At 42.7% G+C, this 27,707-nt stretch overlaps 1 protein-coding gene across 5 annotated transcripts; it reads right to left on the reverse strand.

Annotated features, from left to right (window-relative positions):
* Positions 1–7,076: 7,076 nt before the first annotated feature.
* Positions 7,077–26,768, reverse strand: LOC133540227 (zinc finger protein 572-like). 5 transcript variants are annotated; one of them, XM_061882816.1, is made up of 7 exons: positions 26,423–26,768; positions 23,926–24,081; positions 21,425–21,478; positions 21,160–21,315; positions 13,993–14,118; positions 11,552–11,584; positions 7,077–11,479 (listed from the first exon to the last, which is right to left on the reverse strand). In XM_061882816.1, the coding sequence occupies exons 1-7, from the start codon at positions 26,601–26,603 to the stop codon at positions 10,905–10,907; spliced, it is 1,281 nt and encodes a 426-aa protein (XP_061738800.1). In that variant the 5' UTR covers positions 26,604–26,768; the 3' UTR covers positions 7,077–10,904. The 5 variants fall into 5 exon arrangements, with proteins under 5 accessions (XP_061738800.1, XP_061738799.1, XP_061738798.1 ...); XM_061882815.1 differs by having other exon boundaries at positions 21,425–21,481; positions 26,423–26,767; XM_061882814.1 differs by having other exon boundaries at positions 21,419–21,478; positions 26,423–26,765.
* Positions 26,769–27,707: the final 939 nt, after the last annotated feature.

Consider the following 27,707-nt stretch of genomic DNA (forward strand, 5'->3'; position numbering starts at 1 on the left):
AGAAGGTGCCAATCTGGTAACAAATGAAGGAAGAATTAATTCCCAAGAAAAACAGCAGGGGGTCCATCGTCTGGCGGTGGTTTGGCTTCAAGTGAGAAGATGTTGAACAGACAACTGTAATTTGTCAAGTGTGGGGCAAAAGTTTACAAAAAGTAGCTGCTCTACTTATGTAGCATCATTTGAAAAGTTACCTGCTAGAGAATGAAGAGTGCTTGAAACTCCACATGTCAACATCTCCTGCCGGTGCCACACCAACAAAATGCCCAAGCAACCATTTCCACATCAACACCGCATAAAAAAAACAGTCAACAACAGAAGAAGATAACGTCCACAGGAACCTACCACATAGTGAAGGACATACACTATTTGATGTCCTATTATGCAGCTCATTTTTATTTGACATTTATTGAAATATCTTGTGTGACATCATGCACAAAAGTGCACTTTATTTGTTTTAAACTATTGTAGTGGCGTTCTGTACAAAAAGTGCACTTTAATTTGGTGTAGTTTTGATATGTCATCTTAGTGACATCATGCACAAAAGTGCACTTTATTTGTTTTAAACTATTGTAGTGGTGTTCTGTACAAAAAGTGCACTTTAATTGAGTGTTGTTTTGATATGTCATCTTAGTGACATCATGCACAAAAGTGCACTTTATGTGTTTTAAAATGTCTCTGACAATCTTGCACTTTCTGTTTGGAAATGACATGAATGTTTGTGCCACTGTGCCAATAACTGTTTCATAAATACACTTTTAGTTGTGACTTCCCCCTCTGCATGAAAGTTTAAAAGTAGCATATATGAATGCAGTATGAAGAAGAATGTTTGAATGTAGACACATAGAATCATCATACTGCTGTCATTATATGCATCAAGTCTTCATTCTAAGGCACAATATGCAGATAAATATGGTGTATCGTGACATGGCCTAAAAATATTGAGATTTAAAAAAAGGCCATGTCGCCCAGCCCTAGTATATATACATACTGTACATACTGTACATACATACTAGGGGCGTGGGGAGAAATTGATTTGAATACGAATTGCGATTCTTGTGTTTTGCGATTCAGAATTGATTCTCATTTTTTTAAATCTATTTTTGTTTTTAATCAATGCAACAAAACAATAAATAGCATTAACATAACAATGCAATCTAATTTCAAAGCTGAGTCAGCAACACTCAGAACTGCAATAAACAGAACAATTGAGAGGAGACACAAACACCACACAGAACAAAACAAAAGTAGTGAATATTATCAACAACAGTATCAATATTAGTTATGATTTCAGCATAGCAGTGATTAAAAATCCCTCATTGACATTATCATTAGACATTTATAAAAATAAAAAAAAGAACAATAGTGTCACAGTGGCTTACACTTGCATGGCATCTCATAAGCTGGACAACACACTGTGTCCAATGTTTGCACAAAGATAAAATAGTTAATAGTTCAAACAAATTTACATTATTGCAATCAGTTGATAAAACATTGTCCTTTACAATTATAAAAGCTTTTTTTTAACAAATCTACTACTCTGCTAGCATGTCAGCAGACTGGGGTAGATCCTGCTGAAATCTATGTATTGAAGGAATACACAATCCTTTTCTATATGGAACAAATCGTTTTTGAATCGAGAATCGCGTTGAATCGCAAAAAAAAATCAATATATAATCGAAACGCGACCCCAAGAATCGATATTGAATAGAATGGTGGGACACCCAAAGATTCGCAGCCCTAATATATATGTATGTACATACATACATACATATATACACATACATATATATATATATATATACATATATATATACAAACATTTGTGTATATATATGTACATTATATATATATATATATATATATATATATATATATATATATATATATATATATATATATATATATATATATATATATATATATATGAATATCTCGCTAATTCTGAGGTTTCAAGGTTGACAAGTATCATGGCCGGCTCTACGCAGGGGCAAGAGGGGGCAGAGCCCCCTTAAATAAATGTCTTGCCCCCTCAAATCAAAATTTGAGAAAGCAAATTTGAATAAACTCACAAAATTACTACATTACAAGTTGACAAAATTATCTGCACTAGTGGAAAAATCGGCCGAAAAAGGGCCACACAGGATATAGTAGTGTCAGCTTCCCTCTCCTCCCTCCCTCCGCTGTGCGTGTATTCAACATTCCACAGGCTGCGCAGCAGACACACACCCCTCAGCCCTCAGTAAACATCCAATCACTGTTGCAGTATGAAAGTAAAAGAAAAGGAAAAGTTGTCTACATTTATCATATACTTGTCAGGATGGGTGTATTTGTGTTGTCTTATCTGTCATAAACATGTTTATCGTCGCAGACTTTCGGTGCTACGGAGTTCCTTTTTTCTTTTTTTTTTACAACTTGACGAGAGCAGTGACAGCGGAGGCTCTGAGCAGCAGTGGTTTGGAAGGCAGAGAGCCTCCACTGTCCCTGTAACAAGCTACAAGTCATTTATGATGCTGTTTATGACGTAAAAATGAAACATAAGGTAGCAGTCCTCCACTGCTGTCCTCTGTTCAGAGCGGAGTCCCTAGCAACGGCCTGTTTTACTTAGCAATCGACTGCTGGAATTCTTTTTCTGTTGTTTTTCTTGTAATTCTACATAGTCAACCTTTAATGTTTCAATCTACATTTTGTAATAAACAAATTCTAAGTTTCATTTGATATGACCAAGACACCTAAATACAAAAACACAGCCGTTTTCATCAATTTCCAAGCAAGTGTGCAACACACGTACATGGGAGTGAATGAATGTTGTGCCCAGATGAGTGCCCACGTCCACTGCATGTGACAAACTGAAGACAAGTGACCTGGGTCTGACAGACCCCTACGTAAAGCCCCGCCCCCCCAGGCTGTAGTCCTGTACTCTTGTTGTTTTTCTTCATCTAATCACAGCGGCTTTTTTATGGTGTTGCTCCAGCTTACTTATTTCCTGCTCCAGCAGCTCACAAAGAGAAAGTTAATGCTCTGTAATGCTTCCATTTTTAGAGCATTTCAAAAGTCTAGTCCTGCTCCTGCATGTAGTTCTAGTAGCAATGATGCTACCGCTAGTACGTCAGGGACAGCAGCTAGCAATACTGCACCTTTAGCACCAGCAAGCACTGTTTCTCCTGCACCAGCTCTCTCCAACAAGTGCAGCCTGCTCAGCTACCCAATGGCAAGGCAGCATCTCAGCCAAGACTGGGTGGCTCCCCAAAGCGTGCATTTGGTCCAACATTAAGATCCTTCAATCCTGCCTGGTAGCGCACACGACCATGGCTCGAGTATTCTGTGGTGCCAGACCCATGCTTCTGTTTCCTCTGACAGAAATATGGCAGCGCTGTTAATGTTTCCCCCCCTGAGGGATTGCCACCTTATTGTGGTCAGGGGGTTTGCGTGCCTCAGTGACCTTAAGAGCTATACCAGCAGGAGCTTAGTCTTCAGGTGGGACACCCAAGTTGGACAGGTCTGAAGGTAGAGGCCTGACAAAGTGCAATCCACTACTCCAGGTGGGCGTTGGACACATAGCTAAAGACACATTTCAATGAAGGTAGAGGCCTGACAAAGTGCAATCCACTACTCCAGGTGGGCGTTGGACACATAGCTAAAGACACATTTCAATGAAGGTAGAGGCCTGACAAAGTGCAATCCACTACTCCAGGTGGGCGTTGGACACATAGCTAAAGACACATTTCAATGAAGGTAGAGGCCTGACAAAGTGCAATCCACTACTCCAGGTGGGCGTTGGACACATAGCTAAAGACACATTTCAATGAAGGTAGAGGCCTGACAAAGTGCAATCCACTACTCCAGGGGGGCGTTGGACACATAGCTAAAGACACATTTCAATGAAGAAAGCATCTTTACTATAAGCACAGAACAAAGAGTTCTGGAGCATGATGTGTACACTTGATGCCCCCTTCACGTTTCTGACTGCCCCCTCATACAAGCATGCCTAGAACCGCCCCTGCACAAGTATGCTAATGGCAAACTGAGATGGCAAACCCCCCGCGACCCCAAAAGGGACAAGCGGTATAAAAGGGATGTGATGGATAGAAAAGACATTATTTCTTTTTCATTGCAACACCAGCATTCAAGTCGACGCTAAAAACAAGTTAGCATGTGACTTTGACACAAACAAACAATGAATGTTTGCAAGTGAGCTCATGTGTTTTTTTCCCGTTCTATTTATCAGACTTCTTTCATGTTTGGCCGGACTAAAAGTGACTAAAGCAACTAGTTTGATGTCCAGTGTGCTTTGTTTACTGCTAGCCGCTAGCTGGTCCAGCTAGTTCCGGTGACGTCACTGATTCAACTCTCTTATCTGACATTATCTTTTATCTGACTATCTTTTATCTGACTTTCTGACATTATCTTTTATCTGACTATCTTTTATCTGACTTTCTGACATTAATTAGCCTGGTCCTGCCTCGCCGCCTAATGACGTCATCGCAGTCACTTGAAAAACACAGCTAGGTGGCGGGAACTTCTGGCGGGTAGAAAGTGCGACGCTCGGGTGTTGAATGAATGTAGTACAATGTTGTAGAATGTAGTACAATGTAGTACAATGTAGTACAATGTTGTACAATGTTGTACAATGTTGTACAATGTAGTAGAATGTAGTAGACTGTAGTAGTACCTGTTCGTGGATCTTCATCACCGCCATGGAGCCGCCGTGTGTGTTGTCGGCCAGGACGACTCAGACGAGGCGGGGAAGGAAAGAAAAAAAAACAAAAGTGAATGAAGGCAGACCACTCCCCTCACTTCCGGCCACAGCACTACACCTGCGCGACAAAACACAGCACCTGTCTCACCTCAACATGGTCTCATGCTGGCCCTGGACTCTCACACTATTATGTTAGATCCACTATGGACTGGACTCACACTATTATGTTAGATCCACTATGGACTGGACTCACACTATTATGTTAGATCCACTATGGACTGGACTCTCACACTATTATGTTAGATCCACTATGGACTGGACTCTCACTATTATGTTAGATCCACTATGGACTGGACTCTCACTATTATGATAGATCCACTATGGACTGGACTCTCACTATTATGTTAGATCCACTATGGACTGGACTCTTACACTATTATTTTAGATCCACTACGGACTGGACTCTCACTATTATGTTAGATCCACTATGGACTGGACTCTCACTATTATGTTAGATCCACTATGGACTGGACTCTCACTATTATGTTAGATCCACTATGGACTGGACTCTCACTATTATGTTAGATCCACTATGGACTGGACTCTCACTATTATGTTAGATCCACTATGGACTGGACTCTCACTATTATGATAGATCCACTATGGACTGGACTCTCACTATTATGTTAGATCCACTATGGACTGGACTCTCACTATTATGTTAGATCCACTATGGACTGGACTCTCACTATTATGTTAGATCCACTATGGACTGGACTCTCACTATTATGTTAGATCCACTATGGACTGGACTCTCACACTATTATGTTAGATCCACTATGGACTGGACTCTCACTATTATGTTAGATCCACTATGGACTGGACTCTCACTATTATGTTAGATCCACTATGGACTGGACTCTCACTATTATGTTAGATCCACTATGGACTGGACTCTCACTATTATGATAGATCCACTATGGACTGGACTCTCACTATTATGTTAGATCCACTATGGACTGGACTCTCACTATTATGTTAGATCCACTATGGACTGGACTCTCACTATTATGTTAGATCCACTATGGACTGGACTCTCACTATTATGTTAGATCCACTATGGACTGGACTCTCACACTATTATGTTAGATCCACTATGGACTGGACTCTCACTATTATGTTAGATCCACTATGGACTGGACTCTCACTATTATGTTAGATCCACTATGGACTGGACTCTCACACTATTATGTTAGATCCACTATGGACTGGACTCTCACTATTATGTTAGATCCACTATGGACTGGACTCTCTCACTATTATGTTAGATCCACTATGGACTGGACTCTCACACTATTATGTTAGATCCACTATGGACTGGACTCTCACTATTATGTTAGATCCACTATGGACTGGACTCCAACAATACTACGTTAACGTCCATTGCACCTGTCGCCCGGGGGTGTGGTGGTGGGGGTCCCCACATCTGCAGTCCCCTCCAAGGTTTCTCATTGTCATCCCACTGGATTGAGTTTTTCCTTGCCCTGATGTGGATGTCGTTGTGGCTTGTGCAGCCCTTTGAGACACTCATGATTTAGGGCTATATAACTAATCATTGATTGATTGATAGAAGTACAAATAGCGGCCCCCAACAAGTAAAATAAATAGTAACAAAAATGAAAAACTATAACTGCCAAACAGCTATTTTATTTTTGTATTTCATTACTAGATACATTTTCAGGTGAGTAGTAGCATGGCTGTAGTCGACCTAATCAGATAAAGCACTTTACTTACGCAATAGTAAAAACAACAAAAAGACCAAACATACTGTGGACTGCCTTCCCTGACCACCTGAGGGCGCACAGACAACAGCTGCTTTTAAAACAAAACCTAAATAAAACGTCTTTTAGAAAAGGTATTCTGCCAAAGTCTCCTTTTAACTTTGTATTGATGATGCTATAAAACACTATTTATTAGCTTTTAATCATATTTACATGACTTGTTTCAGCACTTTGAGATTCCATACATGTAAAAGTGTGTTATAAATAAAATGCATTGTTATTATGAAGGTACAATGTCTGATACATTATTATGAAGGTACAATGTCTGATACATTATTATGAAGGTACAATGTCTGATACATTATTATGAAGGTACAATGTCTGATACATTATTATGAAGGTACAATGTCTGATACATTATTATGAAGGTACAATGTCTGATACATTATTATTATGAAGGTACAATGTCTGATACATTATTATGAAGGTACAATGTCTGATACATAATGACATCAAAGTCTACTTATTTGCATCCCAAGAACATCCACAAAGACCATGAGAGTCCTCACCTTTTCATACAGAAAAATGAAAGGATGCACTTTGATATTATTCACTTTTATTTCATATTCAGTTATCAAAACACAATAAAACAGTTTCAAATATATTTCCACGACCACCCTTAGTATTATATCTGATGAAAATATTAACTTTTTTTTACTGTCAATGTGGGCCTAATCCTTGATGTGGAATTTTACACCCAGGGACCTACAACAATTCAGGTAAAACCCATCAGGAATTGGATTGTACTCACATACAAAATACAATTCATGCTATTTTATAAAACAACACGTGTATATATATATATATATATACATATATATATATATATATATATATATATATATATGAATATATACAGTGGGGCAAAAAAGTATTTAGTCAGCCAGCGATTGTGCAAGTTCTCCCACTTCAAATGATGACAGAGGTCTGTCATTTTCATCATAGGTACACTTCAACTGGGAGAGACAGAATGGGGAAAAAAATCCAGGAATTCACATTGTAGGAATTTTAAAGAATTGATTTGTAAATGATGGTGGAAAATAAGTATTTGGTGACTTCAAACAAGGAAGATCTCTGGCTCTCACAGACCTGTAACTTCTTCTTTAAGAAGCTCTTCTGTTACCTGTAATAATGGCACCTGTTTGAACTCGTCATCTGTATAAAAGACACCTGTCCACAGCCTCAAACAGTCAGACTCCAAACTCCACTATGGCCAAGACCAAAGAGCTGTGGAAGGACACCAGGAAAAGAATTGTAGACCTGCACCAGACTGGGAAGAGTGAATCTACAATAGGCAAGCAGCTTGCTGTGAAAAAATCAACTGTGGGAGCAATTATCAGAAAATGGAAGACATACAAGACCTCTGTCATCATTTGAAGTGGGAGAACTTGCACCATCGCTGGCTGACTAAATACTTTTTTGCCCCACTGTGTGTGCGCGTATGTGTGTCTGTGTGTATATGTATACATATATATATACAGTGGGGCAATGTGTGTGTATATATACAGTATACATACACACACACACATGTATAGATATATATACACATAAATATACACACACATTATATATATATATACATACACACATACATATATCTATACACAAAGGTATACATACACATTTACATACATACATATATATACATATGCACATATATTCATTTACACACACACACACACACACACACACACACACACACACACACACACACACACACACACACACACACACACACACACACACACACACACACACACACACACACACACACACACACACAGGGTTAAACACATGCACATTCTGTCTCTAACACATTGGTAAGCATGCCAGCTCTATTATGAGCATGATTCTCTGTATATGTTAATATTTGTACTACCATTATAGTATTTTTTTCAATTCCTGACATTCACTGTTGTCTGTAATTATAGTTTTATTTTAAAATAGGCAATGTTAAAGTAGAATTGTATTGTATCATTTTGTGAAGCCATGGCAATGAAGGAAAAAAAAGAATAGTTTTTGTTTCAAAGAAATAAACAAGATAACATGTTAAAGTTCCACCGTCCAAATGTGCTTGACAGGGCTTTTATTTGTGTTGGTTTGTTGTCAATGTGTTTACATCATATTTGCACAGCATGATAATAATCTTGCCTATTTTACTATTTATTCTATTTTATTTTCGACACACTCCTATAAAGCAATGGTATTCATCACCCACTCTATTCAAATGATTATGCACATACTATTGTTATTGGGGTCCTCATTGCGCTAAAACAAAAACCTGGAGTACTCCTTTTTGTTTCCTTGAATAAAATTAACAAATTGTTCTAGACTTTTTAAGGTTTAATATTTACTAAAACCTTGCAGTGCCTAACATGGCAAACCACCATTTTTTCCAGACTATGAGGCGCACTTAAAATCCTTTTTTTCCTCAAAACTTGACAGTGCACCTTATAACCTGGTGCGCAGAGTATACGGAATAACAGGTTTTGCTTACCGACCTCAAAGCTACTTTATTTGGCACATGGTGTAATGATAAGTGTGACTGGTGGATGGCAGTCACACATAAGAGATACGTGTAGACTGCTATATGACAGAAGTTAACACCAGCAACATTTTATATGTTCCATTGAGAATATAGAACGTTACACACGGCACTCAAATCTATCAACATGTTTTAGTAGGACTTTGGTAAGCTATGAAGCCACACTGCTTGATGGATTGTACTGTGCTTCAACATAGGACTATTATTATGATGTGTGTATAATGTAAGACATTATCTGGCGTTTTGTTTCACAATATTATGCAAAAGCAACTTATCTTACCGTCTGGTACTTGCTGATCTGTATTTGGGATCTGCATAAGTCCTGAAAAATTGCGCGAGTCAGTCTTTGTAGTTTACACAGATGCCGTAGTCGATAAGCTTCTTTTTATGTGACATTCATCCTCCACTGTTGCCATTTTCAATAGAAAGTAGTTTCAGGCTCTTTCATAAAACATACTAATGTAGTGACTTTACATCATTCACCCAAGGAACTTTAGTTATTAGAAAGTTCTGGTTGGACGTTTTTTCATGGGACACATTTCCGGCGATGCTGCTCCGTTATTGATTGAAATAAAGTTTGAATGTCATCATAACAGTTAGTGCCATCTTTTGACACTTCTTCCACTCCCATCCTTGCACGCTACACCGCTACAAGAAAGATGGCGGGGAGAAGACGCTGTGGAAGGTGAACAATGTAAATAAGACTGCCCACAAAACTGCGCATCCTGAAGAGACTGTCAGAAAGCGACTTGAAGATGATGTGTAAAACATCATCTATGCAACATTTTGAGCAAAGAACCACCATTACATGTTATGTAGACCACAAGGCAGTATTTTACATTTAGAAAAAAATCATAGTAAATATATCTCCTTTAATGCACCTTATAATCTGGTGCGCCTTATATATGAAAAAAGCTTGAAAATTGACCATTTATCTGCAGTGCGCCTTATAATCCGGTGCGCCTTATGTATGAAAAAGGCTCGAAAGTTGACCATTCATCGGCAGTGCGCCTTATTATCTGGCGCGCCTTATATATGAAAAAAGCTTGGAATTGACCATTCATCGGCAGTGCGCCTTATTATCTGGTACGCCTTATATATGATAAAAGCTCGAGAAGAGACCATTGATCTGCAGTGCGCCTTATATATGAAAAAAGCTTGAGAATTGACCATTCATCGGCAGTGCGCCTTATTATCTGGTACGCCTTATATATGAAAAAAGCTCGAGAAGAGACCATTCATCTGCAGTGCGCCTTATATATGAAAAAAGCTTGAGAATTGACCATTCATCGGCAGCGCGCCTTATTATCTGGTACGCCTTATATATGAAAAAAGCTTGAGAATTGACCATTCATCGGCAGCGCGCCTTATTATCTGGTACGCCTTATATATGAAAAAAGCTCGAGAAGAGACCATTCATCTGCAGTGCGCCTTATAATCCGATGCGATTTATGTATGAAAAAAGCTCGAGAATAGACCGTGAATTGATGAAGGTGGACCCCGACTTAAACAAGTTGAACAACTTATTGGGGTGTTACCATTTAGTGGTCAATTGTACGGAATATGTACTGAACTGTGCAATCTACTAATAAAAGTTTCAATCAATCAATCAATCAAAACCATTGATCGGCAGTGCGCCTTATAATCCGGTGCAATTTGTGCATGAAAAAAGCTGGAGAATAGAGAATGGATCTGCAGGGGAAAATAGAGTAGACTTTGTGTTTTGCCCCAGTTAAACAAAGTGATCTGTATCCCAAAGGAGGCTAAATTTAGCAACAAACATGCAAAGAGTGTGCATGCTGGATGTTAGCAGGTGAACATGCTAACAGTCAACATGCAACATTGCGTGAGCTTTCAAACCGTCCACGTTAGACAAGGGCTTACATTTCTTCCAGAGCGTGTGGCTCCTGAGATGTTGCACTAAAGTCTTGGTGTCCTTGATATGTTCCCCACAGATCCCACAAAGGGAGTCCTTCCCCACGTGAGTGCTGACGTGTGATTGGAGCGCGTTTATCTCATAGAAAGTCTTTCCGCACACTTGGCAGCAGAACGTTCCTGCGTTTGTCTGACCCGCAGGGGCTCTTAATCGCCTTCTTTTTGACTTGGGAGCATTTGAAGCTGAGGAGGGGGCGTGCTTAGAACCAACCTTCAAATTACTCTCCATGCCTTCTATTTCATGGAACTCTTGGCCAGAACTTTCCACATACATGACATTGTGAGACCAGTCTTGGCCAGCCTTACTTTGTTCTCCTGTTGGCAGACCCGGCTCTTCTTTGACCCCAAGTAGCGAGAACTTCTGGTCCTCCTCATCCTGAATGCCAAGTTCCGGCTGGCACCAGGGTTCAGAACTGGGCGGCACGGCCTCCTCAGAAATAGAGCTGAAGGGCAGGTCCATCTCTAAAGAGGGAAGCAGAGGAATATATTCAGCATGGTGCCAATGTGCATCTCTCAAATCTCATATTGACGCACCGCTGTCTTGGCTTTGCTGCAAAGTTGCATAACCTGCAGAGTCAACACAGACACCAAGTGGGAACATTAGTCCATGCTCAAAGGACACTTTGATTACACTTAGCACTTTAGCCAAATAGCATCAAGTAACAAAAACCTCTTGGGTGTGTTCCTGCTAAATGAACAACCATACCAACAAAGTGCTAATGTTAACATGCGTCAACTACTTTGAAACATGGACATAAAATATTGATAGCTGTTAGAGCGTGCAAACATGCTGGCTGTTAGAACATGCAAACATGTGAGAACATGCTGGCTGTTAGAACATGCAAACATGTGAGAACATGCTGGCTGTTAGAACATGCAAACATGTGAGAACATGCTGGCTGTTAGAACATGCAAACATGTGAGAACATGCTGGCTGTTAGAACGTGCAAACATGTGAGAACATGCTGGCTGTTAGAACATGCAAACATGTGAGAACATGCTGGCTGTTAGAACATGCAAACATGTGAGAACATGCTGGCTGTTAGAACATGCAAACATGTGAGAACATGCTGGCTGTTAGAACATGCAAACATGTGAGAACATGCTGGCTGTTAGAACATGCACACATGTGAGAACATGCTGGCTGTTAGAACATGCAAACATGTGAGAACATGCTGGCTGTTAGAACATCCAAACATGTGAGAACATGCTGGCTGTTAGAACATGCAAACATGTGAGAACATGCTGGCTGTTAGAACATGCAAACACGTGAGAACATGCAAACACGTGAGAACATGCTGGCTGTTAGAACATGCAAACACGTGAGAACATGCTGGCTGTTAGAACATGCAAACACGTGAGAACATGCTGGCTGTTAGAACATGCAAACATGTGAGAACATGCTGGCTGTTAGAACATGCAAACATGTGAGAACATGCTGGCTGTTAGAACATGCAAACACGTGAGAACATGCTGGCTGTTAGAACATGCAAACATGTGAGAACATGCTGGCTGTTAGAACATGCAAACATGTGAGAACATGCTGGCTGTTAGAACATGCAAACATGTGAGAACATGCTGGCTGTTAGAACATGCAAACATGTGAGAACATGCTGGCTGTTAGAACATGCAAACATGTGAGAACATGCAAACATGTGAGAACATGCTGGCTGTTAGAACATGCAAACATGTGAGAACATGCTGGCTGTTAGAACATGCAAACATGTGAGAACATGCTGGCTGTTAGAACATGCAAACATGTGAGAACATGCTGGCTGTTAGAACATGCAAACATGTGAGAACATGCAAACATGTGAGAACATGCAAACATGTGAGAACATGCTGGCTGTTAGAACATGCAAACATGTGAGAACATGCTGGCTGTTAGAACATGCAAACATGGGAGAACATGCTGGCTGTTAGAACATGCAAACATGGGAGAACATGCAAACATACTCACTGATAGAACGTTCTGTTAGAACATGCTAGCTGGTAGGATGTAAACACGCTAGCTCTTAACATGCAAAGATGCAAGCAGTTAGCATGCGTGAGGTAACAAAATATCTGACTCAGGCGTATGTTACAAAAATAGCATAGCATCAGAGTGTGTTTCAAAGTAGTTGACACATGTTAACATTAGCACTTTGTTGGTATGATTGCTCATTTAGCAGGTACACACCCAAGAGGTTTTTGTTACTTGATGCTATTTGTCTATTTTGTTTCCATTTAAACCCCATTATTTACTTTTTACTTTTATTTAAATTGATCTCAACTCTGTACACTGCTGCTGGATTTTTCATTTTCCTGAAGGAACTCTCCTGAAGGAATCAATAAAGTACTATCCATCTATCTATCTATGATTTGACTTGGTGTGTGTAATGTGTTTGAGAAAAGGGTGGATTGCTTCCCGTTGTGACATCACGGGTGAAAGGTCATTGCTCCGACAGCGAACAATTGAAAGGCGTTACAATCGCCAAATTCACCCTTTTAGAGTTCGGAAATCGGTTAAAAAAAACATATGGTCTTTTTTCTGCAACATCAAGGTATATATTGACGCTTACATAGGTCTGCTGATAATGTTCCCCTTTAACTTCAGAATCAGTTGAGAAATGTGGGAAGTGGTCACACTTTTTAATAGAGAAGGAAGTGTTTCACAAAAAAGTGTGAAATCTGGGAACCTATTGGACATAAAAAGTAAGATTTCCTGATTAAGTGCAATTTCTGGAAGTGTGAACATTTAGGGGGGGAAAAAAAGGCAACACGCATGTCATGAATGGATTGAATATTTGGAGGAAATAGTTTGAATCGGATGAGGAGAAAAAAAAATACAATTGAATGGAAGGTGGGGGAAAAAAGGGCCAAATAAAAATGACAATACTAGGAGAATACTCCTTTTTAGCATTCACACAAAGAAATGACAATAAATGCAGGTAAATGAAGAAAGTAGAGCAGGGCAAAAAGACGGACATACTTACCATGTTTCTTCGATACATGGCCCTCAAAGTTGACTTTCCGGTTTAAAATCTTCCGGCAGTACGGACAGTGCCAGTGACTTCTGCCCTGGACCAGATCTTTGCACATGCACGGCACCACAAATGTATCTGAACGGGGGAAAAGATGGGAGGTCAACAACTAAAAACACTATTTCATTTAGGGCTGGGCGATATATTGATATACTCCAAATATCGCGGCTTTGTCTCTGTGCGATATAGAAAATGACTACATGGTGATATTGGAGTATACCTTCTCACGCAGTTGCTTTTAGCTGCGGGCATTACACTACAGCAGGGGTAGGGAACCTATGGCTCGTGAGCCAGGTGTGACTCTTTTGATGATTGCATCTGGCTTGGCTCGCAGATTTCGGCTTTTCAGATAAAACATAAAATATTATCTCTTGTTTTAATCCATCCATCGATTTTCCACTACTCATGTCCTGTTCAGGGCTGCGGTTGGCTGCAGGAGCAATTGTCCATTATTTTTATTGGATGATAATAGCTGCCGTTGGCCGTTGGTGGGTAAACAGGTAAACGCCCCCTTTTAAATAAATAAATGATAAATGGGTTGTACTTGTATAGCGCTTTTCTATCTTCAAGGTACTCAAAGCGCTTTGACACTACTTCCACATTCACACACACATTCACACACTGATGGAGGGAGCTGCCATGCAAGGCGCCAACCAGCACCCATCAGGAGCAAGGGTGAAGTGTCTTGCTCAGGACACAACGGACGTGACGAGGTTGGTACTAGGTGGGATTTGAACCAGGGACCCTCGGGTTGCGCACGGCCACTCTCCCACTGCGCCACGCCGTCCCTTTGACTCAGTGTTGTCGATCGTTAGCTCAAAGCTAACCCTTCGACGAAGAAGATGGCGAAAAGAAAAAAAGATGAGGAGTATCGTACATTTCGGGCCGAATGGACTGAAGAATTTGCCTTTGTGGAGAGAGCAGGTTCTGCGGTGTGCTTAATTTGCAATGACAAAATTGCATCGATTGAACGGTGGAATGTAAAGCGGCACTTGGACACACGCCATGCTAGCTTTGCATCAAAATACCCTGCGGGAGACAGCGGGAAGAAAGCGTGCCAAGAGCTAATGAGCAGAGTGCAAGCTAGCCAGCAGCAACTCCGCGTATGGACCCAGCAAGGTGACTATAATTCCGCTAGCTTTAGCAATAGTGAGGAACGGAAAACCATTCACAGATGGCGAGTATGCTAAAACGTTCAAGCTGGATGTAGCCAATGAACGTTTTGATGATCTTCCGAACAAAGACAAGATAATCAAACAGACACAAGACATGCCTCTGTCGGCAAGAACTGTTCATGATCGTAGCATCATGATGGCAAACCAAGTGGAGAAAACGCAAGTTAAGGACATAAATGCAGCGCCGTTCTTTTCCCTCGCTTTGGATGAGTCAACAGACGTAAGTCATTTGTCGCAGTTGAGTGTGATTGCAAGTTATGCTGCTGGTGACACACTGCGCGAAGAAAGTCTTGCTGTTCTGCCAATAAAAGGGTCCACAAGAGGTGAAGATTTATTCAAGTCTTTCATGAAAAAAATCTACCTCTGGATAAACTTATCTCAGTGTGTACTGATGGTGCTCCGTGTATGGTGGGGAAAAACAAAGGATTTGTGGCGCTTCTCCGTGAACATGAAAATAGACCCATCCCAAGTTTCCATTGCATTCTACACCAGGAGGTACTTTGTGCTCAGATGGGTGACGGGCAGCTTGGCGAAGTGATGTCGCTGGTCATTCGTGTGATCAACTTTATTGTTGCCCGAGCCTTAAATGATCGCCAGTTTAAATCCCTGCTGGATGAAGTTGGAAATAACTATCACGGTCTGTTTTTGCACAGCAATGTGCGTTGGTTGTCAAGAGGGAAGGTGCTCAGCCGTTTTGCGGCTTGCCTGAAGGAAATCTGGACTTTCCTTGAAATGAAAGGCATCGAGCCTCCTGAGCTAGCCGAAACTGAGGGGCTCCTCAAGTTTTACTATCTCGTGGATATGACTGAACATCTGAACCAGCTCAATGTGAAAATGCAAGGCATTGGAAATACAGTGTTATCCCTTCAACACGCCGTGTTTGCTTTTGAAAACAAGCTGCAGATTTTTATCATGGATCTTGAAACAGGTCGTTTACTACATTTTGAAAAACTGAGACAATTTAAAGATGCATGCACAGCAAGTGAGCCCACGCAAAACTTTGATATCCACCAGCTAGCTGGCTTCACATCCAGTCTCCTACAGTCGTTCAAAGCGTGAAAGCACGCTTTGGAGATTTTCCTGAGCACACTCATCTTTTTAAGTTCATCACCCATCCGAACGAGTGTTCACTAAACACATTCCTGATGTCTCCCTCAGAGATTTTGAGGCAGAATTGGCTGACCTGAAGGTCTCAGACATGTAGGGGAATTAGTTCAAGTCACTGAATGAAGATTTGGAAAGAATCGTACGACAGAAAGCGGAGTTGGCGAGCAAGCACATGTGGACAGAAATGAAAGACCTTCAACCCGAAGACCAGATGATCATCAAAACTTGGAACGCGCTTCCTGTCACATACAACACACTGAAGCGTGTGAGTGTTGCTGTATTGACCATGTTTGGATCTACATATTCATGTGAGCAGTCATTTTCACATCTTAAAAACATCAAGTCCAACCTACGATCACGTTTAACGGATGAAATCCTCAACGCCTGCATGAAGCTTAACCTCACCAAGTACCAACCAGACTACAAAGCATCAGCAAATCCGTGCAGCACCAGAAGTCGCATTAATTGTGAGTATTACAACAACATTATTTAAAACAATACATTCAGAGGCTTATTACACTTACATTTAGTTGAATTCAGTCTTAAAATATATTATATGGCTCCCACTGAAATACATTTCCAAATATTTTGCTTTCAAAAAGGTTCCCGCCCCCTGCGCTACAGGCTCAAGTTGTTTTTTGACTTGGAAAAATTCCTGTTTTTTCCAAAATTCCTTTATACCATTTGTCAATTAAAAATGTTACTACTTCAACATTTCTTGACCTATTTGAAGGATTCCAACCCCACTCATTCACAACATTCAAGTCTTTTAACATTTTCCCAAAAATTCCCGCTTTTCTCGAAATTCCCACTGAAATGAACGGGACATTTTTCAAAGTTCCACAATTCCCACATTTTTCATCCGATTCAAACGGTTCTAACTTCAACATATTCAGCCTGTTCTAAATTGCGTGATCCCCTTCAACAGTTCCCATATTTCCAAAAATTCCCAGTTTTCAGGGACATGTTCCCCATTCAAAATGAATTGGCCATTTTTGAAACTTAATGTTAAAGTTAAAGTAGCAATGATTTTCACACACACGCTTGGTGTAGGGAAATGTGTCCTCTGCATTTGACCCATCACCCTTGATCACCCCCTGGGAGGTGAGGGGAGCAGTGAGCAGTAGCGGTGCCGCGCCCAGGAATCATTTTTGTTGATTTAACCCCCAATTCCAAGCCTTGATGCTGAGTGCCAAACAGGGAGGTCATGGCTCCCATTTTTATAGTCTTTGGTATGACTCGGCCGGGGTTTGAACTCACAACCTACCCATCTCAGGGCGGACACTCTAACCACTAGGCCACTGACTAGGTGGCCTTGTGGTTAGAGTATTGGTTTTATTTCTTTATTCAGTCATTGGTGGAGCTAATATTTGAATATTGTTTTTAATATTGTTGTGCAGCACTTTGGAAACATTAATGTTGTTTAAATCCATCCATGCATCCATCCATCCATCTTCTTCCGCTTATCCGAGGTCGGGTCGTGGGGGCAGCAGCCTAAGCAGGGAAGCCCAGACTTCCCTTCCCCAGCCACTTCGTCTAGCTCTTCCCGGGGGATCCCGAGGCGTTCCCAGGCCAGCCGGGAGACAAAATCTTCCCAACGTGTCCTGGGTCTTCCCCGTGGCCTCCTACCGGTTGGACGTGCCCTAAACACCTCCCTAGGGAGGCTTTTGGGTGGCATCCTGACCAGATGCCCGAACCACCTCATCTGGCTCCTCTCCATGTGGAGGAGCAGCGGCTTTACTTTGAGTTCCTCCCGGATGGCAGAGATTCTCACCCTATCTCTAAGGGAGAGACCCAAACTCATTTGGGCCGCTTGTACCCGTGATCTTATCCTTTCGGTCATGATCCAAAGCTCATGACCATAGGTGAGGATGGGAACGTAGATCGACCAGAAAATTGAGAGCTTTGCCTTCTGGCTCAGCTCCTTCTTCACCACAACGGATCGGTACAACGTCCGCATTACTGAAGACGCCGCACCGATCCGCCTGTCGATCTCACGATCCACTCTTCCCTCACTCGTGAACAAGACTCCTAGGTACTTGAACTCCACTTGGGGCAGGGTCTCCTCCCCAACCCGGAGATGGCACTCCACCTTTTTCCGGGCGAGAACCATGGACTCAGACTTGGAGGTGCTGATTTTCATTCCGGTCGCTTCACACCCGGCTGCGAACCGATCCAGTGAGAGCTGAAGATCCTGGCCAGATGAAGACATCAGGACCACATCATCTGCAAAAAGCCGAGACCTAATCCTGCAGCCACCAAACCGGAACCCCTCAATGCCTTGACTGCGCCTAGAAATTCTGTCCATAAAAGTTATGAACAAAATCGGTGACAAAGGGCAGCCTTGGCGGAGTCCAACCCTCACGGAAAACGTGTCCGACTTTGTGCCGGAAATGCGGACCAAGCTCTGACACTGATCATACAGGGAGCGGACCGCCACAATCAGACAGTCCGGTACCCCATACTCTCTGAGCACTCCCCACAGGACTTCCCGAGGGACACGGTCAAATGCCTTCTCCAAGTCCACAAAGCACTTGTAGACTGGTTGGGCAAACTCCCATGTGCCCTCAAGAACCCTGCCGAGAGTATAGAGCTGGTCCACAGTTCCACGACCAGGATTTAAACCACACTGTTCCTCCTGAATCCGAGGTTCGACTATCCGGCATAGCCTCCTTTCCAGTACACCTGAATAGACCTTACCGGGAAGGCTGAGGAGTGTGATCCCACGATAGTTGGAACACACCCTCTGGTCCCCCTTCTTAAAGGTCTACCAATCCAGAGGTACCGCCCACGATGTACACGTGATGCTGCAGAGTCTTGTCAACCAAGACAGCCCCACAGCATCCAGAGCCTTAAGGAACTCCGGGCGGGTCTCACCCACCCCCAGGGCCTTGCCACCGAGGAGCTTTTTAACTACCTAAGCCCCAAAAATAAGAGAGCCCACCACAGATTCCCCAGGCACCGCTTCCTCATAGCAAGAAGTGTTGGTGGGATTGAGGAGGTCTTCGAAGTATTCCCTCCACCGATCCACAACATCCGCAGTCGAAGTCAGCAGAACACCATCCGCACCATACACGGTGTTGATAGTGCACTGTTTCCCCTTCCTGAGGCGGCGGATGGTGGTCCAGAATCGCTTCGCAGCTGTCCATGGAGTCGTTTTCCATGGCTTCCCCGAACTCCTCCCATGTCCGAGTTTTTGCCTTCGCGACCGCTAAAGCTGCACACCGCTTGGCCCGTCGGTACCCGTCCACTGCCTCCGGAGTCCTATGAGTCAAAAGGACCCGATAGGACTCCTTCTTCAGCTTGACGGCATCACTCACCGCTGGTGTCCACCAACGGGTTCTAGGATTACCACCACGACAAGCACAAACTACCTTGTGGCCACAGCTCCAATCAGCCGCCTCAACAATAGAGGTGCGGAACATGGTCCACTCGGACTCAATGTCCCGAACCTCCCTCGTGACATGTTCAAAGTTCTTCCGGAGGTGGGAATTGAAACTCTCTCTGACAGGAGACTCTGCCAGACGTTCCCAGCAGACCCTCACAATGCGTTTGGGCCTGCCAGGTCTGTCCGGCATCCTCCCCCACCATCGCAGCCAACTCACCACCAGGTGGTGATCGGTAGAAAGCTCCGCCCCTCTCTTCACCAGAGTGTCCAAAACATGAGGCCGCAAATTCGATGACACAACTACAAATGTCCTGGTGCCAAGTGCACATATGGACACCCTTATGTTTGAACATGGTGTTTGTTATGGACAATTCGTGACGAGCATAAAAGTCCAATAACAAAACACCCCTCTGGTTCAGATCCGGGCGGCCATTCCTCCCAATCATGCCACTCCAGGTTTCACTGTCGTTGCCAACATGAGCGTTGAAGTCTCCCAGTAGGACAAGGGAATCATCCGGAGGAGCACTTTCCAGTACTCCCTCGAGTGTTCCCAAAAAGGGTGGGTACTCTGAACTGCTGTTTGGTGCATAAGCACAAACAACAGTCAGGACCCGTCCCCCCACCCGAAGGCGGAGGGAAGCTACCCTCTCGTCCACTGGGTTGAACTCCAACGTACAGGCTTTGAGCCGGGGGGAAACAAGAATTGCCACCCCAGCCCGTCGCCTCTCAATGCCGGCAACACCAGAGTGGAAGAGGGTCCAATCCCTCTCGAGAGAAGTGGTTCCAGAGCTCTTGCTGTGCGTCGAGGTGAGTCCGACTACATCCAGCCGGAACTTCTCTACCCTGCGCACTAGCTCAGGCTCCTTCCCCCCCAGTGAGGTGACGTTCCACGTCCCAAGAGCTAGCTTCTGTAGCCGAGGATCGGACCGCCAAGTGCCCTGCCTTCGGCTTCCGCCCAGCGCACATCGCACCCGACCTCTATGGCCCCTCCTATGGGTGGTGAGCCCATTGGAGGGATGACCTATGTTGCCTATTCGGGCTGTGCCCGGCCGGGCCCCATGGGGACAGGCCCGGCCACCAGGCGCTCGCCATCGTGCCCCAACTCCGGGCTTGGCTCCAGAGCGGGGCCCCGGTGACCCACGTCCGGGTGAGGGAAATCTGGGTCCATTATGTTGTAATTCCATTGAAGTCATTGAGCTGCTCTTTGTCTGATCCCTCACCTAGGACCTGTTTGTCTTGGGAGACCCTACCAGGGGGCACGGAATCCCCCGGACAACGGAGCTCCTAGGATCATTGGGACACGCAAACTCCTCTACCACGGTAAGATGGCAGCTCAGAGAGGAGATGTTGTGTAATGTTCTATACAAATAAACTGGATTGGATTGAAAGTTCCGAATATGATTCATTAGTATCGCGGTACGATACCAACCTAGCGCAAATAACACCTACCTATCCCGTCTTGATTGAAATGCACGGCGAAGGAGTAATGTCTTCTCATCAGATGTGCTTCTGTGGCCTGACATCCCTTCATGCAGTAAGGACAGCTGTCACTGCAGCAGGCCCACTGGAGAAAGTCTGCACATGAGGTGAAAGCAAGCGGCAGGTCTGGGGGGGAAAAGGACGACATGAGTCATGTCATGGAGGATTAGGAAGCACGTTCACCCCGGTGCTGCTACGAGGCTGTCATGTGGAAATGAAGGCACTTCACCTTCACCTGCTGGGGGTTGTGGAGGGTTTGCCTCGGATATATGGACGCTGGAACTATGATCTGCTAGAAAGACAAGTGCAAGAAAAAAAAAAAAAATTGGCATGTTAAAATAAAGTGAAATTAAAGCTGCAAGCAGCGATGGACGGGCCTGAGTATATATGGAAGTGGCTGAGGAGAGGGAAGTCTGGCCTTACCAGATATAACTTAGAACAACACACTACTTTGCATTATATTGTAGTTTTTACCTTCCATAACGGGTCTACTGACAGATATAAGTTATAAAAACCCGATGCTATCCGCCCATTGAAAATACATGGGTACGGCTAGTAGCTACTATTAGCAAACAGATGGACCTACCAACTCGGCGCATAAAAAGTGCAGATGGCCTTAAAACGCCACAACAGTCAGGCACCATATGTAAGTACCCAAAATAAAGACTCCACATAATTCGATTGGAGCAGAAACATAAAAGGAAACGGGATTCAAACCCGACGCTAACCGCCCATTGAAAATACATGGGTACGGCTAGCAGCTACTATTAGCAAACAGATAGACTTACCAACTCGGCGTAATTTCTTGACATCGACACACGCTCTCGTCCAACAAGTCGTAAAATGTTGGACGGTTGTTTTTACGATAAAAATGTTGGACAGTTGTTTTTACGATATGCAGGCAAATGACAACTTTAAAACATACCGGCTTAGCTACGGCACCTGGTAGCCGTCTTGGTATAGACGATCACAGCCCCTCCCTCACAAATGTTGGTGCGTGCGCACCAGCAGTAGACGGTACAAAAAAAACGGGAAAAAAACCCTGTCTCCTTCACTGTGTCTACGCACGGCGGCCATCTTTGAAATGGTTTTCAGCGCAGAGGTTCTTTGAAGGCTGATAAAATCAAAACCGTAGCAGTAATTCAAACTCTTTCATCAACTTTTAATCAGAAGGGTTCAATCTCTCTCCTGTGGTAGTTTGAAGCCGACACGCAAAACGCGCTCAGAGGAGCTAATGTTTGAAAACAGGTGACCGTTTTTTACAAAACATCAGTTTTGAAGGGGGAATTGCAAGCTTCCTGTTGATTTTTGCTGAAGGATGTCAGTGTATGAAATCTAGGTGTAAGTGAGACCTACAGAGAGGTTTTTGTTTCATGTCGCTATGACATTCCTACTGGAAGTTACAGGCAGTTTTGTCTGTGTTTTCTTCCTAGGGGCGCGAGAGCTCCATTTTTAGTTTCGAGGCTAGGTTTTTTTGTTTAAATCGCAATGCTCGCCAGTCCTGATGTGTGTGTCAAATTTGGTGAGTTTTGAAGCATGTCAAGGGGGTCAAATTACAGCTCAAAGAAAGAATAAAACGCTAGAAATTCAATAAGGTCCTCTGTCCCAAATGGACATTCGGCCCCTAATAAATACTACTATCAGGTTCAAACACTAATGACATCTATTAAACGAGACAAGAAGCAATGAATTAAACAGAGACCTAATTAAATTTGGCTCGATGAGGAGAAACGCGTACACCTGTACGATGTTCCATGCTCTGACGAAAGAATGCACACCTCTTTTTTTGGACTTTCCCTGATTACATGGCAACAGCTGTTTCTAAAGGGACGGGGGTCGTAAAGAAAGTTCAAAGAAAAGGTCTTAAAAGCGTTCCAGGAAGAGGTCGTAAAACATTTCAAAGACGAGGTCCCTGGAGCTCAGGCAGGTCCTGCTTTCTCTCTGCTTTGATAGTTCTCGGGTCAAGACAAAATCTTTCTGTGGGTTGCAATACATCAAAGAAACTGACACCCTCATGTCGCTCCCCATCCTACACAGTGGAGTTTTGCAAGCCTTTTGTTTGGTATCATCAAAGACTGTCATGAGGGCAGTCCTCCTGATTTTTTCCCCTCTTGTTTTTCTTCCCCCTCCCCCTCGAGTCTGTAAGTCTCCTCCCCTGCCATTAGTTGCAGGTGTGCTGCCAGTCATCCGAGCCCACCTGTGCTGTTAAACCCTGGATCTCCACTCAGCCGGTGCCAGTCCGTCCATTGCCTGCGGGAGAATCTAGCCCTGAGCTCACAAACTCTGACTTTTGCCCTGAACTTTTTGTAATTTCTGTTTTTTTCTATTTCCTCAGGTGGAGGACAGACTTTTGACCTGGTTTTCCTGGACCTGATTTTTTGCTACAACTGACTTATTATCTCCAGTGATTATTTTTTTTGTTATTAAATAAAGATTTGATACGGATCTGCATTTGGAATATTTTTCTTTAGAGGCGACAGTTTGTTGTTGGCTCTAACAAAGTCTGCATGATTTACATTGTTGTTGATGGTGAAGTGATCTGTGGCTGGCTTGCTCTTTAGCTCTCAAAATGGCTATTATCTATTTACCCACGTACTTTGGAAGTCTGGTTATAACTAACGTTTACATTAGGACAATAATTACTCTCGACTCCTATTTTGTGGAATTCTTGGCCAGAACTTTCCACATAGATGGCATTATAAGACGGGTCTCGGCCATGATGATGTGCCTCCTTACCGTGTTCTTCGGTTGGCACAACCGGCTCTTCTTTGACCCCAAGTAGCGAGAACTTCTGGTCCTCCTCATCCTGAATGCCAAGTTCCGGCTGGCACCAGGGTTCAGAACTGGGCGGCACGGCCTCCTCAGAAATAGAGCTGAAGGGCAGGTCCATCTCTAAAGAGGGAAGCAGAGGAATATATTCAGCATGGTGCCAATGTGCATCTCTCAAATCTCATATGGCATTGAGTTGAAGACAAACACGCTGGCTGTTAGAACGTGCAAACACGCTGGCTGTTAGAACGTACAAACACGCTGGCTGTTAGAACGTGCAAACACGCTGGCTGTTAGAACGTGCAAACACGCTGGCTGTTAGAACGTGCAAACACGCTGGCTGCTAGAACGTGCAAACACGCTGGCTGTTAGAACGTGCAAACACGCTGGCTGTTAGAACGTGCAAACACGCTGGCTGCTAGAACGTGCAAACACGCTGGCTGTTAGAACGTGCAAACACGCTGGCTGTTAGAACGTGCAAACACGCTGGCTGTTAGAACGTGCAAACACGCTGGCTGTTAGAACATGCAAACACGCTGGCTGTTAGAACGTGCAAACACGCTGGCTGCTAGAACGTGCAAACACGCTGGCTGTTAGAACGTGCAAACACGCTGGCTGTTAGAACGTGCAAACACGCTGGCTGTTAGAACGTGCAAACACGCTGGCTGTTAGAACGTGCAAACACGCTGGCTGTTAGAACGTGCAAACACGCTGGCTGTTAGAACGTGCAAACACGCTGGCTGTTAGAACGTGCAAACACGCTGGCTGTTAGAACATGACAAAGTAGAACAATCTATTTTAGTAGAAATAAATACATGATGCTTGTGTTCCACTAAATCTGGATCTGATCAGTGCACAGCTTCTCAAACATGTAGATCATCCTCCTCACATCCAAGATCCACAATCTAAGTATACATCATTTGTCCCAAAGTTATCTGTGGTTACTACATCTACGTCGCGGATCACGTGACTTGCTTACTCATTGTCGCTAAAAAAGGGTTCTGGAATCTCCTTTAGATTGATATTATTTAGACCCTATCTATTTACTTGTAAGTCTTTGTGTTTTTTAGATGTACATGATAATAGTTTCCATATAGAAGCAACTTGTTTTCCCATTGTATTCGTATTTTAAAGGCCTACTGAAAGCCACTACTAGCCACCACGCAGTCTGATAGTTTATATATCAATGATGAAATATTAACATGGCAACACATGCCAATACGGCCGCTTTAGTTCACTAAATTGCAACTTTAAATTTGCTGCGAGGTATCGTGTTGAAAACGTGGCGGAATGATGATGCGCACCGATCACGGCTAAAAGTAGTCTGTTTTTATCGCATAATTCCGCAGTGTTCTGGACATCTGTGTTGCTGAATCTTTTGCAATTTGTTCAATTAGTAATGGAGACTACAAAGAAGAAAGATGTTGGTGGAAAGCGGTGTATTGCAGCCGGCTGTAGCAACACAAACACAGCCGGTGTTTGTTTGTTGTGAAGCTTTAATATGGAGCTGAGCGGCCAAGTGAACATGGTTCTACCACATGTCAACCGGCAGGTTTCGGTGAGAAAATGGTGGTAATAAGTCAGCTCTTATCGTAAACATGAGCGGAGCTTGTGTGGTTCTTCCTGCAGCGGTCAAAGAGGCAGCTGCGACTTTCTTGGCTTGTCCGTGGCTTCCATCAGAGACACTGGCGGTCACCACACCCCTCCGACTTTCAGGTATGACTTTATAATCTCACTAAAACACTAGTAATGCAATAAGCAGATCATGGATTTTCCAGAATTATCCTAGTAAATGTGTCTAATAACATCTGAATCGCTCCCACTGCTCTTGTCTTTTTTCTTCTTCTCAAATTAATGGGGAAATTGTAGCTTTCTCGGTCCGAATCGCTCTAGCTGTTGGTGGCCATGATTGTAAACAATGTGAGGAGCCCTACAACCCGTGACGTCACGCGCACATCATCTGCTACTTCCGGTACAGGCTAGGCTTTTTTTTATTAGCGACCAAAAGTTGCGAACGTTATCGTGGATGTTCTCTACTAAATCCTTTCAGCAAAAATATGTCAATATGGCGAAATGATGAAGTATGACACATAGAATGGAGCTGCTATCCCCGTTGAAATAAGAACATCTCATTTCAGTAGGCCTTTAATGAGCCAGTCAACACATTGGCTTCGTTCATATTTGATACTTTGTCCTCCATTTAAGAAACCAGAACAAATATAAATGCAACCAAAGTAAAAGTCAACAGAAGAACAATAATTAGCAGTTGTAATCATATTTAGGATGTTATATAATGATCCATATGGGCAACGTAATACCGGAAGTTACCGCGAATAATCCCAAAGTATTTATTATTGTTATTGTTCATTGTTTTTCTACGCTACAAACTGTGAAAAGTAATATCTTGTTTAAAAGCATAGAGGAGTAGAATGTTAATAGTTGAATAGTGAAAGAGAAAAAGGACCTTCCTGCCGGGCTTTGATGAGAAGGTCCAACTCCGAACAAAGGCGCCTCTTTTCTTCTCTCAAGCGGCAAGCTTGCGCCTCGTAAGCGGTTACCGTTTTCTCCACGGCGCCGAATATTTCCGTGGCAATTACGTGAAGCCGCTGGGTTATAAAGTCTTGAAGGTCCTCGAGTTGCGCCATTCTTCCCGCTGTTAGTTGTCCTTATTTCGCTCGGAGGAAGTCGCATCCAGGATATGGGTTTCCGGTTATGCCTTACAAAATAAAAGCTCACAACCACGTGACGTGTTAGAGCGTGCGACACATCCGGTTTCAAGGTAGCGGTAAGGCGCTGCAACCATGGCCTTTTTTTTTTTTTTTTTTTTTACTTTTATTTATAAATTTCAACATTTACAAAGAAACAGACGAGAAACAATAATCAAATAAGTACAAAAATAGTACAAAATTAAACAGCGCCAGGGGGTTGTAAATTCAAAGTAACTAAAATAGAATACAAAATGTATTTATGTATATATATATATATATATTTTACCATGAATTAAGTAACATAAAATTGGAACACAGCACCATCGTTTTCCATAGATATTTTATTATAGACAATTATTTTGACCCGGGGGCCAAATTTTGAGAAAAAAAATAAGTCTGGGGGCCAGTATAGCTATTTTTCGGAAAACTAATACAAAACCCCACAATAAATTCTGATTGAATGCTAAAAATGTTATGACAGACCGCCTTAAAAACAGAATGGAATTTTATTTTTGTTCTATGAACGATAAAAGCCTAAATATTGAGAATGTATGAACGTCACACCCGCTCTCAAACGACATATTTTACAATCAAGTCAAATGCAACAAAAATGCAACACAGCAAAATGTTGATTGATTGATTGAAACTTGTATTAGTAGATTGCACAGTACAGTACATATGTTGTACAATTGACCACTAAATGGTAACACCCCAATAAGTTGTTCAACTTGTTTAAGTCGGGGTCCACGTAAATCAATTCGTGGTTAACATGAATTGATTCAGGCACATTTCCTTCCATTACTGAAACTCTACAGACCGCTTCATGTATTACAAATAGTTATACATGTTGTTGTTATGGTAAATTAATAGACCAGATAAAGAAAACTCACTTTTTTTATGCAATACCCATTCTGGTATTTGTATCTAAATGTCCGATCTATTATTTATATCCAAATGCCCATTTTGGTATTTGTATTCAAAAGTCTGAATATTTATTACTATTTTTGTTTTTCTACTATCCATTACTGCACTACAAACCAT

Source organism: Nerophis ophidion, linkage group LG21 (assembly GCF_033978795.1).
Source record: "Nerophis ophidion isolate RoL-2023_Sa linkage group LG21, RoL_Noph_v1.0, whole genome shotgun sequence".
Classification (NCBI taxonomy): domain Eukaryota; kingdom Metazoa; phylum Chordata; class Actinopteri; order Syngnathiformes; family Syngnathidae; genus Nerophis; species Nerophis ophidion.